Here is a 19,287-nt window from a genome sequence, read left to right on the forward strand (position 1 = left end):
TGTGTCCGCTCGACCGGAATTCCATTGTGCTTGTGTCACGTCCGCTCGACCAGAATTCCACTGTGTCTATCAAGTCCTACTGTCTGGCTGAGCGAGGTAGCCGCTCGGCCCAGCTTTTACACATCAACTCCTTCTCCGTTAGGCGTCTAATAAACCGTTGAGCGTCGGTCATTTGACACCTCCCCGTGCCGAAGGCGGGGTCGTACCGGAACCTTCTCCCCCCGGTCGGGGCATGATTCGCCCAACCGGTCGATGCTATCTGCGTGTTGACCGCCTTGACTTTGACCTCCACTATGGCCGCGGGGTGAGGCCCCTCATCATCACAGCATCAGGTGTAATATGTGATTACATTACAAGCTGATTATTTTGTTTGATTTACTTTTAAACTTGTAATGTAATGTAATTTAAATTACAAAAGGTAGTGAAGTTTTGTAATATGGATTACAAAGTAAATATTATGTAATTTGATTACATTATGAGGTCATTGTTTAACCAAAATTTGAATGCCAAAATACCCCTAGTCCGCCGGCCGTTGCCCGCCGGCCGTTGCTCGCCGACAGTCATCCACAGCCCATCGCCCGTCACCCATCGCCCGTCGCCCACCGTCGGTCGCCACCACCGCACGCCGACCATCGGCAGTTGCTGGTGGTGGTGACCGCTGGTTGCCAGTGGCTGCCGCAAGCTCCGGCGAGGTGCAACAGCCACCTGTAGAAGTCACAGGATATTTTTATCATTTTATAATAATACGAATTACATTTCATATAAAAAATAATGGACACTAAACAAAAGAATGTAATCACCCTTATAATCAAAGATTACATATATTACATTACCAAACGTAGCAATGTAATACATTATATTACATTACAAATTTGATTACATTAGAAGCTCGATTACATTACACCCAATTAAACGTAGCCTTATTGATGATTTCAGTAGACATGACTATGTGTATTTAATGAAACATAAGTCAGAATCCTTTGAAAAGTTTAAAAAAAATTCAAGAATGAAGTAGAAAACTAACTTGGAAGAGGTATTAAGATATTTTAATTAAATCGAGGTGGTGAATAACTAAGCCAAGAATTTTATGATCATCTAGTTAAGTTTGAGATCATCTCCCAACTCACTCCACTTGGAACATCACAATAGAATGGTGTATTAGAAAAGAGGATCCTACTTTGTTAGACATGGTACAATCAATGGTGAGTCATGTATATTTTTCTTCTTCTTTCTGGGGGCATGCTTTAGAGAATGTTGCTTTCATAATTAACCGTGTTCTATCTAAAATAGTTATAAATACACCATGTAAGATATGGACTGGGAAGAGCCCCAAAATATCTTTTTATGAAGATTTAGGGTTGTGAGCCTTGCATTAGACGTTAAGTCTCAGAGAAACTAGGACCTAAATTTGATAAGTACTACTTTGTAACATATCTCAAAGAAATTAAAAGATATTACTTTTACAATCCTAAATAAGGTAAAGTGTTTATTACCAGAAATTATATTTTTCTAGAAAAATAATTTATTTCTAAAGAACTAGTGAGAGAAAAGCAGATCTTAAAAAAATTCAAGATACACAAATTAACACTGATATTTTGATGGAACTTGAACATACATCACAAGATGTTGTGGATCAGGAGCTTATTGCACCAAAAACACTCGTGGAACAACAACCTGCTCAATTAAAACAAGCTCTACATAGATCTGGTAGGACACGTCGTCAACCTAAGAAATATTCTTTTTTCTTGTCTGACCACGATGATGTAATGCTTGTTGATTTAAATGAATTTACATCCTATCAGGAAGTTATAATGAGCCATGATTCTGAGAAATAGCTAGAAATTATAAGATCTAAAATGGAATCCATATATACCAACCAAGTATGGACTCTGGTTGACCTATCTAAAGGAATAAATTCCATTGGGTGCAAATGGATTTTCAAGAAAAAAACTAACATGTATGATAATGTGCATACCTTTAAAGGGTGACCGTAGCTAAAGGGTTCAAACAAATTCATGGTATATACTATGATGAAACATTTTCATCAGTTGTGATACTTAAATCTATTTAGATCTTATCTATTATTGTAGTTTACCATGATTATAAGATATGTCAAATGAATATCAAAATTGCATTCCTTAATAGGAATCTATTCGATGATATGTACATGATACAATCTGAGAGTTTTATTGATCTAAAGAATGCTAGAAAGGTATGTAAGTTGCATAAGTTCATTTATGGATTAAAGCAAGCTTCTAAAAGTTAGAATCTTTAATTCAATGATGCAATTAAAGAGTTTCATTTCATTAAGAACAAAGATGAATCTTGTGTCTATAAAAGAATTAGTGGCATCACGGTCAACTTTCTCATTTTGTATGTGGATGACATACTTCTCATTGGAAATGATATCCTTGTCCTATAACTTGTGAAGACTTGACTTGAGAATTATTTCTCAATGAAAGACTTAGGTGAAGCTACTTATATTTTAGGAATTAAGATCTATAGAGATGGATGTATGAGATTTCTTGGCCTGAGTCAGAGTACATATATTGACAAAGTTTTTAATTGCTTTGCTATGTAGACTTCTAAGAAAGGATTCTTGCCAATGTCACATAGAGTGAGCCTTTCCAAGGCTCAATGCCCCTCTTCTAAAGAGGAGAGGGATCACATGGATAAGATTCCTTATGCATCTACTATTGAGTTTATCATATATGTTATGTTATGTACTCATCCTGTTTTCTCATATGCATTAAGCATGACAAGAAGATACTAACCTAATCCAGGTGAAGTCACTGGATAATAATCAATAATATTCTTAAGTATTTGAGAAGAACTCAAGATTATTTTTTGATATATGGAACAGATGAAGAGATCGTTGTAAAGGGATACAGCGATTCTAACTTCGAAACTAACAAGGATGATTCAAGATTGTAGTCAAGGTATGTGTTTTACTTAAATGGTTGTGTTGTGAGTTAGAAGAGTACAAAGCAAGATATATTTGCTTATTCTACCACAGAGGCTCAGTATTTTGTTGCTTCTAATATAGTAAAAGAGGCGATTTCGATAAGAAAGTTCATTACAGAACTTGGTGTAATTCCTAGATAATGGGACTATTACATAAGCTAAGTAGCCCAAATCTCATCAGCGATCCAAACACATATTTCAGCAGTTCCATCTCATTCGTAAGATTATCGATAGAGGAGATATAAAAATAAACAAAGTAGCGACAGGTGATAAAATTGTTAACCAATTGACCAAGGCTTTGACATAGAGAAAGCATGATGACCACACTAGGTTATTAGATATTCGATACTTCAGTTATTGACTCTAGTGCTAGTGGGAGATTGTTATCATGAGATGATTGATATGAGATCATTGAATCATGTTTTTAATAAAAGGCAATATTTTATATTTATTATATTTATTTACATCAGTACAAATTTGAATAAATATAATAATGTCATAGAGTAGTATATTTTGTTCTATAATATATCAATTAGCTGAATTGATTATGGGAGACTATAGATATATATAAAACACTATTCTCAATTATTCTTAGTCCAGTATTAATATATAAGTGCAATATTAATATATTGAGACTAACATATAGGTTAATTGATGATTTAATCTCATAAGCATGGATATAATATATCAAGTCGACATATTAATATATATTAGAAAATATATATAGAATTGACCTGCTATGAAATATTTCATGAATTGTTATATAAGTGTCATAAACATTCTCATAATAACTATGAGTATAGATAGTCTTTTGACCTGAAGTCACTATGGTTCCCTACATAAAGAATTGTGTATTTTAGTATTGATAAATGTTACCTGCAATAAGGCCAATTATAAAGTCATTCACTGGGTATGCAATAAGTTATGTAGAAGGATGTGAGTGATGTAAATAAAATTTGTCCCTTCTTTATAATGGAAGTGATATATGTGAGTTTCTTGATTAAATAGGACTACTGAAATCCATGTCAATACTCAAATAAGTCAATATGAGATATTGAGTTTATTTGGTTAAATAATTTATTTAGAGATCAAGAAATACATAGATTGATGAAAGGATGATACAATTTATGCCTCGTAAATCAATCTATATATCATGGACAAAAGGACTAAGTTATACATTAAAATAGTTATAGACAAGTTAGGTTGGATCTATGACATTCTCTTACTTAGGTACTCATGATGTATTGTTAGATGTCACTCATCGCTTGAGTCTTTAAAATGTGATTTTAGAGTCACTACCAATGTTACGAGAACCTATTAAGTTACACACATTTGGAGTTTATTTTGTTTTAGTATGACTAAAATAAAGTAGGCTTAAGTTTTAAGTTTGAAATTAGTTTTGGATTTTAAACTTATTAGATTAACGATTGTCCTTCGTTTGAGGGGATGATTGCTAGGAATACAATTAAAATCTCATATTAATCTAATTGGATCTTATTAGATTATTGAGTTAATCTAATTAGATATTACATTTATTGGATTAATGGTTAGTTTAATATTTATTTAGATTTTTCAAATAAACCAAAACCAAGTCCACATTATTAGATAATATCTTAGTATGATAAGATTTGACTACATTATTAAATAAGACTTGACCACATTTTATTTAAGTTTTATTAGATAAGACTACCACGTTTTTATAAAATCTTATTATATAAGACTTGGTGGTAACAAATATGTCTTATCTAATAAAATAACCCTAAAAGTTAGGGTTTTATATAAACTTTTATATAGCTAGCACTATGGTATAGATATGTCATGATTTTCCAATTGTGCTCATGAGACAGACGGTAGTTATGCTCATGTGGATACCTCTAAAGGCTTGAACGTATTGATCATGCTAAGATCAACCAGACTCTCCATATATGTAAATGGGATTTTACGTATCAAGAGATAACATTATTTCCAAACCAACGATATAACCCAAATTTGCATAGATCTCTGATAGGTTTTCTTTTCCACTGCGTTTAATTTTAATCCTTTATTTTATTTCAGAACCCAACATGTGTGTCTTTAAATTTTTGATCTACCCATTCAAAAATTCGCTGCTTTCAATTTATGCTATCAAATTTAGAGCTGATGACATTGATATATTAAGAAAACTTACAGGAGTACATTGATTTTAAATTGAAGTGATTTAGAGTTCTCTAGGCCTATTAGTTAATTTTTGTCAGTCTCCTTAATGTATCAATACCCTCACATCTGAATTCAATAGCATAAATTAAAATAGTAAAATTTAAAATTGCAAAGGCATGAGAAAATTTGTCACAAGATTATTATAAAGTCTAAGATAATGACACTCACTAACCAACTCTATCAATGAGTTCCTAGGATTCTTCTGGTTTGAAAAATATTAAATTTTTAAATATGCCACTTTTGTTCGAAACTGTGATGGACTTAAAATTTTTGAATCATTTCAAACTTGGAAGCCTCCTTAATGCATCCTTGCTCTCAGACATGAACTCGACAGCAATAAATTTTTAAACACACAAAGACTTGATAAAATTTATTATAAACTCATTATAAGGGTTAAGACAATGATATTCATTAACCTACACCACTAATGGATTCCTAGGATTCCTCTGATTCAAAAAATATTAAATTTTTAAAAGTTCAAATCCAGTAAGTTCAAATAATTTTAAACCAAAATTAATATATTTATGCAACCTTTCTTAAAATAGTTATGTCTTCATATTTAAATTCAACAAGAGGAGTGGATTTTTAAAAGGATTAAGAAAAATTTAGAGATGCATATATAAGTCCACATAATTATGTTATGAAAAGAAAGAAATGGAATAATAAGAATATGACATGTATTTTGAAATTATAAAAGTGAGGTAAAATCGATACTACTGAGATAATTTGCAAATCATTTTACAAAGTCAAAATTCTAAAGTTATATAAAATTAAAATACGAGGAATTCCTTAAATATCGTGTTAGATCGACATCAACAAAAATATTATCACAAGTTAAGGAATAAAAATAAAATTGCCTATATTTGGCAATAACAGAATGCGCAAGTTATTTTTTCAAAGGAATATATTTCCCAAATATAAAATTGCCTATATTTCCCAAATGCAAATATATTTTTGCAAAGGAATAAAAATAAAATTGCCTATATAGCAACGTTATATTTCCCAAATACATCTACCAGTGGACGTATCCAAACCGTTCAATTTCATGCGAAAGTCCAGATCAACTTTCCACGAAGGCTTGGAGGATCGGGCGGTGATGATGTCACCGACTTTCGTCAAGAGACTACGGATCGCCGTCCACGCGTCCACTGGGAAAGTCGCTTATTAAACAAACAACGCCTCTCGTCTTTGTGCACAAATACAAAAGTGACGCCTCACTTGTTCCATTACGGATCGCGTCGCATAGGTACGCTACTTTCGGCTTCTCCGTCCATTCTGGATGCGATCGGAGCACGGAAGAGGGATCTGCCTCCCCTTCCAGGAACCCTCGATCCTGCTTTTGATTTGGTCGCTTTCCTTTCTGTGATTTCGGTGTTGAGGGCGATCCTTGATGTCTGTTTCATAGTTTTCGTGCATTTCTATTTTTTTGTTTTTAATTCGTCAATGACGATTGTTGTCAGCTAGATTGGATCATTCGCTAACTGCTTCCTTTTGGTAGTATTGAAATATCTCTTTTTTCTTTGTGGTTTCGATGGAAATTAGGTATTGAGGTTTCGTTGCAGCATTTTCTATTTGCTTTGATTTGTGTTCTTATAAAGCTTCGATTTGATTTGGATGTTACAGCTACGGAAACTGGCATAGCTTGCTTTGAAGGTATAGGATCTTATTTCTTGCAATTATGTGGATGTTTAAACAATTGGGGGGCAAAGAACCCGTTGGTCTTGAAGGACGAACGATGGATGTTGGTAATGTGAAGATCTATGTTCGAAATGCCATAGCAGAAGGAGGGTTTTCATGTGTGTATATCGCGCAAGATGCTATGCAGTCATCGAAGGAGTACGCCCTGAAGCATATGATTTGCAATGACAGCGAGTCGCTGGATCTTGTGATGAAGGAGATCTCTGTGATGAAGGTTCTGAAAGGACACCCGAACGTTGTGACTCTTGTTGCGCACACCATATTGGACATGGGTCGGAGGAAGGAGGCATTGCTTGTCATGGAAATCTGTGCGAAGTCGCTGGTAACTGTGCTAGAGAACAGAGGGGCTGCATACTTCGAGGAGAAACAAATCCTCTTAATCTTTAGAGATGTTTGCAATGCGGTGCATGCCATGCATTCTCAGTCGCCACCCATCGCCCACAGGTACGCAACTAGATAACTACTACAGTATGGATTATCTGGTGGTTACTGGACAAGGCTTTAAGACTTCAAATGAAGATGTTGTTCTCTTTGAAAATTTGAAATGTACAACGGCCATGCATCAATTTCTCGGCCTTCTTCCAATTAGCTCGGATAGCTGCCCGTTTATCTTTTACTCAATCAGCTTCTCAGGATCTTCTTATTGAACTCTACAGGGATTTGAAAGCTGAAAATGTGCTGTTGGGAGCTGATGGAGCTTGGAAGATATGTGATTTTGGCAGCACTTCAACTAATCATAAGTGCTTTGACAAGCCAGAGGAGATGGGAATTGAAGAAGACAATATCAGGAAGCACACAACCCCAGCATACAGAGCCCCTGAGGTTTTGTGAAGAGTTGCTTTAGTTCTAAATGCATCAGAAGAATGATTTTACAAATTGTTAAAGAAATGTTAGTTTGACTCTTTCTCTTACCTGATGCAGATGTGGGATCTTTTTAGAAGGGAGGTTATAAGTGTGAAAGTTGACATATGGGTTAGTAATCTGAACCGAAATCTCAGGTCTTCATGAATCAGTGCTTCCTCGTTTTTCAGTTTTTATGATTTTATCCTTTGCCCTACATACAATTCCATGTATCTTTTTAGCTGGATTATTATTATTATTATTTTTTACGTGTTTGACACATAAATCTCTATGTGGTAGGTTACTTTCTTTTAACTTTGTGGCTAGCAATATTCAACACAACAGATGACATCACATAACACCAACTTGCAGTGGAGAATTGACAAGACATGATCCATTTATCAAAAGAAACTTCTGATCAAATTTGACCTTTTTTTTACATCAACTAAAGTAATTTTAGAAAGTTTAACTAGGTTTATGTCATATATAATTTTTAAAAATATTAACTGGTTTTATACTACTACATGAATTTATATCAGAACAAATTATACAATGCAATTACATGAATCGCCAGATCAATCTGACTTGCAGATATTAACTATTTCTACATGTTTAATCTTTGAAAAATTCAAGTAGTGCTTGAGTATAATTTAGTTCTCATATTTAATTAAATAAATAGAGGATCAGATTTCTCTCTTGTCCACTAACAGAGTAACAGTTGACATGTTGAATTATTTGATATGTTCCATTAAACCTATGTACAATATCCTGTTTTATAATAATACTTAATTACATATAAGATTTATTAGAAATTGTTGTTTTACAGTAAATTAGTTTAGTTACTTGAAGATCTCACAAGTCACAAAGCATAGAATATCAGTTTGATAGTCCTGAATCTGGGTTAATTCTTGATATATTTTTTTAGAAGGTTGACATAATTAAAATATCTCAAAAGTTTAAGAAATAATGCTCTTTGGCATATGAACACTGCCAATATTTCATGCATTAAAAGGAAATTAATGAAGCTGCCAAATAATTCTATGTCATTTCCTAATTGAGAGGAAATTTCTGTGGATTCAGTTACTTATGTTGATAAAACTATGACCAAGATAATACTCACTTCTTTCAGGCTCTTGGATGCCTTTTATACCGAATTTGCTACCTTAAATCTGCATTTGATGGTGAATCGAAGCTTCAAGTTCTGAACGGAAACTATCGCATACCTGACATGCCAAAGTACAGCCCTTCTCTAACCTGTCTGATTAAGGAAATGCTTGAAGATTCTCCAAACACCAGACCAGATATCATGCAGGCAAGGGCTTTGCTTGATTGGTCATTCATCTCCATCAATCTAGGTTAGTTATAGATTGCTGCATATGCAGTAACCTTAGAGCTGTAATGTCTTAATTTCCTTGTTATTGATCATCCATTTTCTCAGCAGGTGTGGCTTCATGTTAATGAACTTCTCCCAGTGGAATTGCGGAAGCATTTACCTGATGGCTATTCTGGAGCTTTACCCATGCACCATTCTGTTTCAAATTCACAAAAACAAGGTGAGAAGTTACTTCAAACTCCTTAACTACACGGTCATATTAAGCAAGAACTATTTCCTTCAACCGTGGAACCTGTACACCCAACATTTCATGCTTTGTTGTTTGTAAATGACAAGTGAATCATATGAAGTTAGTAGGTATATAATATCTCTGTTGTTCTTTACCAAATACGTAATAACTACCAAGAAACTAACCCATTAATTTGGTTGGCCCAACTACTAGTCCAAATTGGTTAGATTTAAAAATTGTTTGAACATCTAAAGCTTATAATTACCTTATCCCCAGTTCTTCTCTAAATTTAGCTTATGCCAATTAAGGCTTGACATTCTTGTTGAGGTTGAAAGTCTAATTGATAGCTCAAAATCATCATTGAACATCAACATTATGAGGTTTGACAATTGCTTGGCATCAGGCATACAATCCTTTCCAAATGGCTCATTATGTTTAAACTTATGTCCCCTATGTTACCAAATCTCGTTGACAAAATCGGAGGATAGTGAGCCCAAGTTGGATCAGCATCAACAATTTTCAATCTGATTTTCTGTGAGAAGTCAGTATCTCAAAATGACTGAGAAGTTTAGAAAAAAAACAACTAGAGATTCAAAGAAATTACTTAGAAGTTAGATTACTTTAGAAATTGATAGAAAACATAAAATTTTTTCAAATTGGGAGTAGAAATGGATATATAACAAGATAATATGTGGTCCAATTGAGATGACTTTGAAAGTTTTCGCTGATTTAGCCTTTCCTTTTACCCCAACTTGATGCTTGATGACTTTCATCAAAGGAGAGCTGTTGTCATCCTCTTGAATTTCTTAACCTTGCTACATCACAATACATCACAAGATCAAGTATTACTGACAACCACAAGATCATGAATTACTAACTCAAGATTCATCACAAGATCAGGAGTTACTAACTCAAGATTCATCACAAGATCAAAAATCACTCTTTCAATCTTTCTTTCACTTCTTATACTTGATCTCTCTCTCATATCTTGCTCACTATTGATTGAGTAACTCTCACTCACTCTTGATCGAGTAAGGTTATTGTAGGTCCAAAGAGGCTATTATGTTGGAGCAAAAAAGGTGATATCGCTCATCCCAAGTGGCCCAGTATCGCCGGCCCCACAGTAAGACATTTTGTCATAGTGCAGCGACCCTTTGCATATGGGAGGTCCAAAGAGGCTATTATGGATCATGATAGATGTGGATCAAGAAAGCAAATACTTATCTCGAGCAACAACAAATTCTTAAACTTCCTAAATTGCTCTTTGTTCTAGTAAAAGCCTAGTTAGGACCGACTAATAATATGATATGATTCGATTATTTATACTAAAAGTATGATCTTTTCATCTGTTGTAAACTATCCTTTATTATTCATTAATCTTAAGTTAGTAAATATAATGGTATTTGTATATGACATTATTCATAATTGTAGATCCAGAGAAGCTATTATGGATCAAGAGAAATTAATGTGGATAAATAGAACAAATAATTTCTCTCAATCAACAACAAATTCCTAAACTGGTCTTTGTTCAACTTAAAACCTATTTGGGTACCCGACTAATCCTTTTTATTTTAAAAAATATTTATAATCTGATGTGATTGAATTATTTGTATTAAAAGTATGATCTTATTATTGTTTGTTATCGATCTTTTGTTATTCATTAATCTTAAATTAGTAAATATGATATTATTTGTATATGACATCATTAAGAATTGGACATGTAGTGACATATAATAGAAATTCTTTTTAAGATTTTAGAACATCTCATGTAATTTCATATATGGTATGATTTTATTATATCTTTCTCATATTTTTTCCTCAATTTCACAGATTCTACCGACCCAATGCAATCAATACTTAGGTCCTTTGATTAATTTATCTTAATCCCAATATTAATTTTGATAACCCAATATATATTTTGATAAGTGTGCTACAAAAATGCCACAACTTACCAAATGAAAGCATTGACCCATAGCTTGTTAGGTCTAACCAATAGGTTTGTCACTCATCTATTCCTATATACCTTTTCCCTTGGTCCTAATCTTTTTTGCGTGAAACTAAATTTGGAATTCACAGATAGTTTGTTCCTCGAAACCTCCATTACCTCTTACAAATGCATCTTGGAGAGAAAAAAAAGGCTCTAGCAACTATTATCATCTTGCTGTATAATTCTGGGGAAAATGATAATCTTAAGGGATTTTGCTAGTTAAAACTAACATTTGTTTTCTCCAGGACTTCAAGGAAAAGTTTACCTGGTTTTTTTCTTCAGTGGGTGCAATATAAAAAGTTCTCGTATGCTGAATATTTTTCCGGCATCCTAATTAAAACGTCCAAGCACTCTTCAGCAGTGTTTGCATCGTCTGAAACACTCTTATCCATTGAATATAATATTACACTTGTAATGGTGTATTTCCAAATAGGCACTAGATTTATTTGAATTTTGTATATTTTACTTACATTTTGCTTTACTTTTAAATTGTGTTATATTTTTACCTACAGGAGTTCCACAAAAACATTCGATTCCCAAAAGAAGCCCTCCAAATCCACCGCCATCACAAGAATCTGATATCCATCCTTTCAAGTCTGCCCAACAAGATTTAAAGAAAGGAGGAGCGATTGGTTCATTTTGGACTACTGAACATGCAAAGGTTGCAGCGGGTTCAGATCAAAACGTCCCCTCATCTGATCAACCAGCAAAACAAGCAGTACCAAAGCTTAATCAAAATAATGTTACAAGCAAAGGTGGCCGTCAACATGTCCATCTGCATCAGTCCTGCAAAAGTGAGCAAGGTGAGGTGGCAAACTTTTTTTTGACGAAAAGCATAGTTCTCAGACAAAGGTTGCCAGCTTTTGAGAACAAAACATTCAATCCTTTTGTGGCTGATTTTGATACTAACTTGCAAACTTGCACTCTATGAATATAGATAGCTATGAGAAATCAATGAGAAGAGATCTAGAAGCAGAAGTTGATCGCCTAAAAGCACAGCTGAAGCAAGCCAACTTGGAGAAAGCAGAAATCACCTCCAAGCATGAAAAGCTATCAGCGATCTGCCACTCTCAGCAACAAGATATAGAGAAACTGAAGCATGCCCTTGCAGCAGTAGACACATCACCACCAAGTAAAGATATCCACAGACGTGCAGCTGTGGTAAGAATTGGTTTCGTTAGAAGTACTCTCATTTCAATGGAAGTTCTCCAGACGATTTCACTAACCTTCAACGCTCCTTATGATTCCTCTGCCTATCAGCTAAGCGAGAAGATTGAAGGAACTGTCTGGGAACTCCAGGAAGGTATGATGACTAACCCATGCCCATTGAACAAGTCAGAGCCTAAGCCATGGAACGCCTTTGAAGAAGAACCTAAAGTTCAGACGGTGCCCATACCTATTTTATCTTCTGGATCGACTAATGGCAATCAAAATGTTGCTGAACGCTCCAGAGATTTGCTGAGCTTCAATTTGGAAAGTCTTGTTCAATCTGGTTCCCAAGTGTCTTGGACTTCTGGTCAAGGCACCTCTTCCCAGAGGTTTGACACTAGGACAACCAAGAAAACAGGTTTTGACCAGCCTGCAGGATGGGCTGGCTTTTGAAACACTTTCTAAAAATAATGGTGGTATACTGCATATTTTTTCAGACGGCATTTAGCATGGTTGGCACTACAAGGAGCTATTTATTCCCAGTGTGATATCTAGTGTTCCCTTTTCCAGTTACATAACTGCTTGATGTGTATGCCTTTGAGTATTGGATGCGTTTAATAGTCTGATTCTCCATATTATCAATAGTAAGTACATCATGTCCCGGGTAATGGTGTAATAGTTAGGTCATTCACGGATAATAAAGAGAATCTTAGTTTCAGTTATAATGAGAAGTGAGTAAGAATATTGGTCGTCTGGATGGGCATGAGCACTTCTTAATATTAGTCGATTTTGAAGAGTTGGATATCCTACAGTAATGAAAATAAATAAATAAAATAAATAAATAGTACTTTTTTTCTCCCTTGGGAACAACTTATTAGCACTACTGACTTGTTAAATTTCTAGACTGTAATTCCACTAAATTCTTTCAAACTGTAATATGATTTTAGTTAAATTTTATCAGTATTTTTTATATATACCAGTATCTAAGGAGTTATTAGTGATGAAGCATTGGAGTAGCTTGGAGGACTTTAGATCATAACGCGATTGTAGAGATTGTGCGTTTAACGGCTTGACAACTTAGAATAAATGAAGCAACGGTGGAGCTTAGAGGATTATAGAGGAGCATTGAGTTGTGAAGTTACTCCTTAAATAGTTGAGTTGTGGACTCACTCATAAAATAGTAATTATAGAGGAGCATTGAGTTGTGGAGTTACTCATAAAATAGTTGAGTTGTGGACTCACTCATAAAATAGTTCAATGCATGAAGCTTTTGTCAATACAGAAAAGATAATTCAATACTGTCAACACAGAACTATGACAATTGATAAAGCTTTTGTCAATACAGAAAAGATAATTCAATACTGTCAACACAGAACTATGACAATTGACTAATTAATAATTGATTCTATTCCAGCATAAACATATTCTTCAATCATTTTAATCTTCCTTGAATGGTAGAAAATAATAATTGTGTGCCTATCGGTCCTACCTAATAATACTCAATGTTTCCATTCAAAATGGCCTTAAGAATTTGATGAAAATGTCTTCAAGAAGTTTATTTATTAAGGCCTTATTAGAGAGCTTTTAAGTATTTTTTTATTATCTCTTATAATGCTTATTAAATTTAAATGAACTATAATATTTTAATAAATTTAATAAGAATTTTCAATTTTACTGAATTATACTTTCAATTTTTAAAATAAATCTAATATACTATTTTTGAACACATTACTTAAAAATTTTAGAACACTTTCAAGTGATTTTAAATAATAAAATATTTCAAAAACTAATCTGCTAATTTATTAAAAAAATTATACAATGTGTTAATTTGTTAATACAAAATACATTGAAATCAATTTTTATATTAGGTTATTTTTATTTTTTTATCATCAAATTCTAATTAGGGTTGTTCAACGTGGACCTTAATAGAGTGAGCGGTCAAAATTTGCCTTCATTAGCAAAAACTTTAAGGATGCATTTAGTTTAAATTATCATATATAATTTTGGTTATGTGATTATCAAGTAATCATATAATTAAGGTTATGGGGAATAAAATATAACCAAATATTGTTTGGTTCAACTTAGGTAATGTAACAAAAACTTATTTATTTGAAAGTTTTAATGAATAACCTAATTTAATATTTTACTATATTACCCTTAGTTACAAAATCAACCGTATATATATTTTAAACTCTATATTTTTTTATTCTTTCTTTTTCACATTTTTTCTTTATTTTTGTGTTTTTTTATTTTTTTTCGTTTTTTTATTTTTTCCATTTTTTAAAGTTTTTTCATTTTTAATTTTTTTTTATTTTTTAAATTTTTTTACGTTTTTAATTTTTTTCTATTTTCTATTTTTTTTATTTTTTTTATGCTTTTTAATTTTTAATTTTTCCTATTTTTTATATATTTTTAAAAAAAATTTATGTTTTTAATTTTTTTTTAAAATTTTTTACGTTTTTCTATTTTTTATATTTTCCCCTATTTTTAAATTTTTTTTACGTTTTTTTCTATTTTTTATATATTTTTTAAAAATTATGTTTTTTTAATTTTTTATGTTTTTTATTTTTTTCTTTATATTTTTTTATTACATTTTTTTTATTCGAGGGTATTTTGGATAAAAAAAAATTTGTTAATTCCGGAATCAAGATAAATCTCAGTTTTCCGAGGCTTTCTGATTCTGGATTGCATGCCCCTTTTGCTGACGTGTCGAGCATGAAACATTACTCGGGAATAATCGATTACCTAAACCAAACAGGATTTTCGTTGATAACCTTGGATGGATAACCAAGGTTATCAAGGATGACCCCCAGCCAAATACACCCTAACGCTTTGTTTGGGAGTTTTAAATTGGAGAGAAAGGAAAAGATTTGGATGGAAAAGTGGAAAAAAATAACGTTTGGGAGTTTTTTTATGTAAATAAAAAGAAAGTGAGGGAAGGGAAAGTTTTCCTTTCATAATTAAAAGATTTTCCACCCAAAAATCGGAGGAAATGGAGGGAAACTTTTGTTGGAGGGAAAATCATTAATTTTTATTCTAAATATATCCCTCAAAAGTTAATACAAAAATAAATATATCCCTTGATAAAGTTGCTTTCTCTTCCAAAAACTTCCAAAGAGTACAAAAGCTTCACTAGTTGAGGAAGATTGAAAAACACACATCTTCTATCATAATCAATTAACAGATAATATTTTCCTTTATTTTTCATTTTGTTGATATCATTTACCTCTTTCTCACTCGTTCATAGTTATTTGTTGATTTATTTAATTATTCTATGTTCATTTTTGTTGATGGGCTTTATTTTTTTTAATATTTTTCTTTATTTTCCATATTGTTGATATACTTTCACTCTTTCTCATAATTATTTGTTGATTTATTTAATTATTTTATACTTATTTTGTGTTTATGCTACTTTGATGGAATACAGCAATCATAAATTATTGAAGGTATTCAATTAATTGGAATACTAATGTGGCAAAGGCGAAATCACTCGCCCCCAGCGCCCCCGTCGCACCCGACCCAAGGCCATCACGAGGGAGGTAAATCATAATTAATTGGAATACTAATGATTGTATTTTAGATGGATATGGAGCAAACCGAAGTTGTAAAAGAGTGTGATATTCGTGAGAGAAATCGACAATTAGTTGTTGTTGAAGTTATTTGTCGTGTTATAAGATTAATCATTTTTCGACATATCTCTCGTCTAAATTATGTGGATCGGCCTATTGGAAATAAGTCCAAGCGATGTCATCTAGTAAGAAAGGAATTATTATACCAACTTAGATCTAATGGAAATTTAAATAAGGTGATTCGCATGGGACCAGAAACATTTGATCGTTTGTGTGAATTATTACAAACACATGGCAGTTTAAATCCTACTCAAAGAGTCACGGTAGAAGAACAAGTTGTTAAGTTTCTCCATATATTATCAATTCCGGCAAAAAATGGCACAATGACATTCTTTTATTGATGTTCTGGTGAAACTATTAGTCGTCATTTCCATAGAGTTTTGAAATCAGTTATAGCATTGGAAGATCAATTTCTTCGACAACCTACAGGAGAACAAAGAAATACTTCACAACGAAAGATTTTACCCATATTTCAAGGTGATTTTATTTGCTCAACTAGTTAACAATTTTAGGTCCATTACCTACAACCATAATATGAATGAACTACATGTTTATTAGGATTGTGTTGATGCAATTGATGAAACTCATATACATGTGAAAGTATCTAGTAAAGATGCAGCAAGATATCGAGGTAGAAAAGAACATGCAACACAAAATGTGCTAGCTGCATGTTCTTTGGGCATGCGATTCACCTACGTTTTACCTGGTTGGGAAGGGACTGCATCAGATTCGAGAATCATAAAAAATTGCGCTTAGCAGAGAAGATAAATTAATCATTCCAAAAGGTAATCTTTAGCTACATGTCAATGCTTTAATTAAGAAGTTAATAACTATTTGAACTTTTATAGGGAAATATTATCTTGTTGATGCTGGATTCATGTTGAAAAGTGGACTTCTTACCCCTTATAGAAATGTAAGATACCACCTGAAGGAATATTCAAATTGGCAACCACAAAACTATCGTGAATTGTTTAATTTGCGACATTCTTCCCTACGCAATGCAATTGAACGATCATTTGGTGTTCTGAAAAAAAGATTTCCTATCATTGGAGATACTCAACCAACTTATAGTCTGGATGTACAATTACAAATAGTTTTCCTAATGTGGAGATTTCCTATCATTGGACATAATTTTTTAATGGAAGTTGATCCTAATGTGGAATATATTCACGAAGTAGATGAAGAATTGTCACGATAATCTTCACCACAAGAAGATACGGTTGAAGTAGTAAGTACAGAAAAAGATTCAACACAATGTGAACAATTAAGAAATCAAATAGCCATTCAAATGTGGCAAGATTATATATTGTAACCTTCTTATTTTTCATTTTACCTGCTAAATTATTAGATATGATATGTACTTCATTTTGTTTAGCATGCTATGAGTGATGGAACTAATGCTGCAAAGTTTTTATTTTGTAAGTTAACTTATGAATTATTATTTAACAATATATAATGTCTGTAACTCTATTATGTGACATTTTCTATTTGGCTTACTATTTGTTATAATTAGAAAGATTAAAAGAATTTCTCAACATGAAGAGAGAAAACATGAAATGGACAGCCCGTATGGATGAAGCATTCATTGAGGCATTATTAAATCAGCACTACAAAGGATTTCGAGTGGATGGGACATTTACAACCATGACATATAATAACATTATCATTGAATTGAAAGAAAAACTTCAAATGAAATTCACTAAAGACCATTTGAAGAATCGAATGAAGACACTCAAGGAACATTTCAATGAGTCTTATGATTTTTTTAGGAATGGAAAATTAAGTGGTTTTTCTTAGAATCCATTCACAAAAACTTGGTGTGCCGAACTTGAAGTTTGGGAACAACTTATAAAGGTAGGTGTTAATTAGAATTTTAATTGTTATTTTATTTCATTTATTTTTCATCAAAAATTAATATATGTCTTTTGTTAATTTTTATAGGAGAAACATGATGCCATAAAGTGGAAGACCAAAGTTGTGAGCAACTATAATAATTTGAAAGAACTCTTTGCTAAAGATAGAGCAACAGGAGAAGATGTTGAAACAGCAAAAGAAAAACGCAAGCGTTGGATGAATGAAACAAATGGAGTGCAGGTTGAAAGTATTATCGATATTGATCAGATGGTGTGTGAAAAAGAAATAAGTTTGGAAGACTTTTCCTATTCAGGTAAAGATTTGGATGCACCATATTCAAAATATAGTGACAAAAAGAATCAAGGTTCAACAAATTCACAAAGGAAGAAAAAAAAAAGTCTCAAATGATGAAAAACTTGAGGTTCTAAAGTTTGCACTTGACAATGTTGCTGAGGCAATTAGAGAGGGAAATTTCATTCTCCAGAATTCTAGAACTAGACTTTATACAGAGAACGAGATCTTCAATGAGTTGATCGCTATTGGAGTTGAAGAAAATCAAATTGATGATTGCTACATTTTCCTTACTAAAAATCTAGATAAAGCAAGAACTTTTTTTGGGTGTCCAACAGAAAGATGCAGGAATATTTTGGACAAGTTGATGTTTGATTCTCATTCTTGAATATCAGCATGCTACGAGTGATGGAAATACTTTTGAAGATAGACAATTATTTTGAATGACCAAGATCCTTCTTTATATTACCTTTTATGTTAGGATCTAAAAATTAAGTGAAACTATGTAGATGTGCATGCTCATGTCTGTGTAGAACATGTGTTTGTACTACTTTTGGTGAAGTAAATATCTTGAAATAAATCATGATTTAATGATTAAGTTTTCATTAAATTGATTTATTTTTTATATTATTGGGCGCTCTGAATTTGTAGAAATTATTTAATCTTTCTTATAGTAAAACATATTTATGCATACATTTGTAACAATATTTACATTGTCCATATTGTATAACAGTGAATAACTTTAAAAAATTTCATGATTAATAAATTTATTGATCGTATCAGGCATACAATTAGAGTTATAAAAGTCAAATGAATATATTATTAAGCATTTTCCTTTCACTTCCTTATAACTTCCAAACACAAAAATAATAATTTCCTTTCTTTTTTTTCCTCCACTCCCAAATAAAACAACACATTATTTCTCTTCTCTTCCTTTCTCTCTCCTTTCTTCCTTTTACCTTTCAACTTTCAAACTAAGCCTGAGTTGACTCCATGTAAGTCAACACCCATACCTTATTCCCTTTCCCTCCAAGTAAACTGTAAACCCTCTCATACTCAAGTGGTCAAGTGGCGGCGCTTTAACAGTCATGCCCTTTCAAAACACTTCCAACTCTCG

At 32.6% G+C, this 19,287-nt stretch overlaps 1 protein-coding gene across 5 annotated transcripts; it reads left to right on the forward strand.

The window, feature by feature from the left end:
- Positions 1-6,348: 6,348 nt before the first annotated feature.
- On the forward strand, positions 6,349-12,939 carry LOC121975208 (AP2-associated protein kinase 1-like). Of its 5 annotated transcripts, none has more exons than XM_042526706.1 (9): positions 6,349-6,406; positions 6,784-7,302; positions 7,515-7,680; positions 7,780-7,830; positions 8,828-9,010; positions 9,140-9,251; positions 11,760-12,050; positions 12,185-12,408; positions 12,508-12,939. In XM_042526706.1, the coding sequence occupies exons 2-9, from the start codon at positions 6,839-6,841 to the stop codon at positions 12,847-12,849; spliced, it is 1,833 nt and encodes a 610-aa protein (XP_042382640.1). In that variant the 5' UTR covers positions 6,349-6,406; positions 6,784-6,838; the 3' UTR covers positions 12,850-12,939. The 5 variants fall into 5 exon arrangements, with proteins under 5 accessions (XP_042382640.1, XP_042382643.1, XP_042382639.1 ...); XM_042526705.1 differs by having other exon boundaries at positions 6,383-6,507; XM_042526704.1 differs by having other exon boundaries at positions 6,398-6,702.
- The last annotated feature ends 6,348 nt before the right edge of the window (positions 12,940-19,287 follow it).

Source organism: Zingiber officinale, chromosome 4B (genome assembly GCF_018446385.1).
Source record: "Zingiber officinale cultivar Zhangliang chromosome 4B, Zo_v1.1, whole genome shotgun sequence".
NCBI classification, from domain to species: Eukaryota; Viridiplantae; Streptophyta; class Magnoliopsida; order Zingiberales; family Zingiberaceae; genus Zingiber; species Zingiber officinale.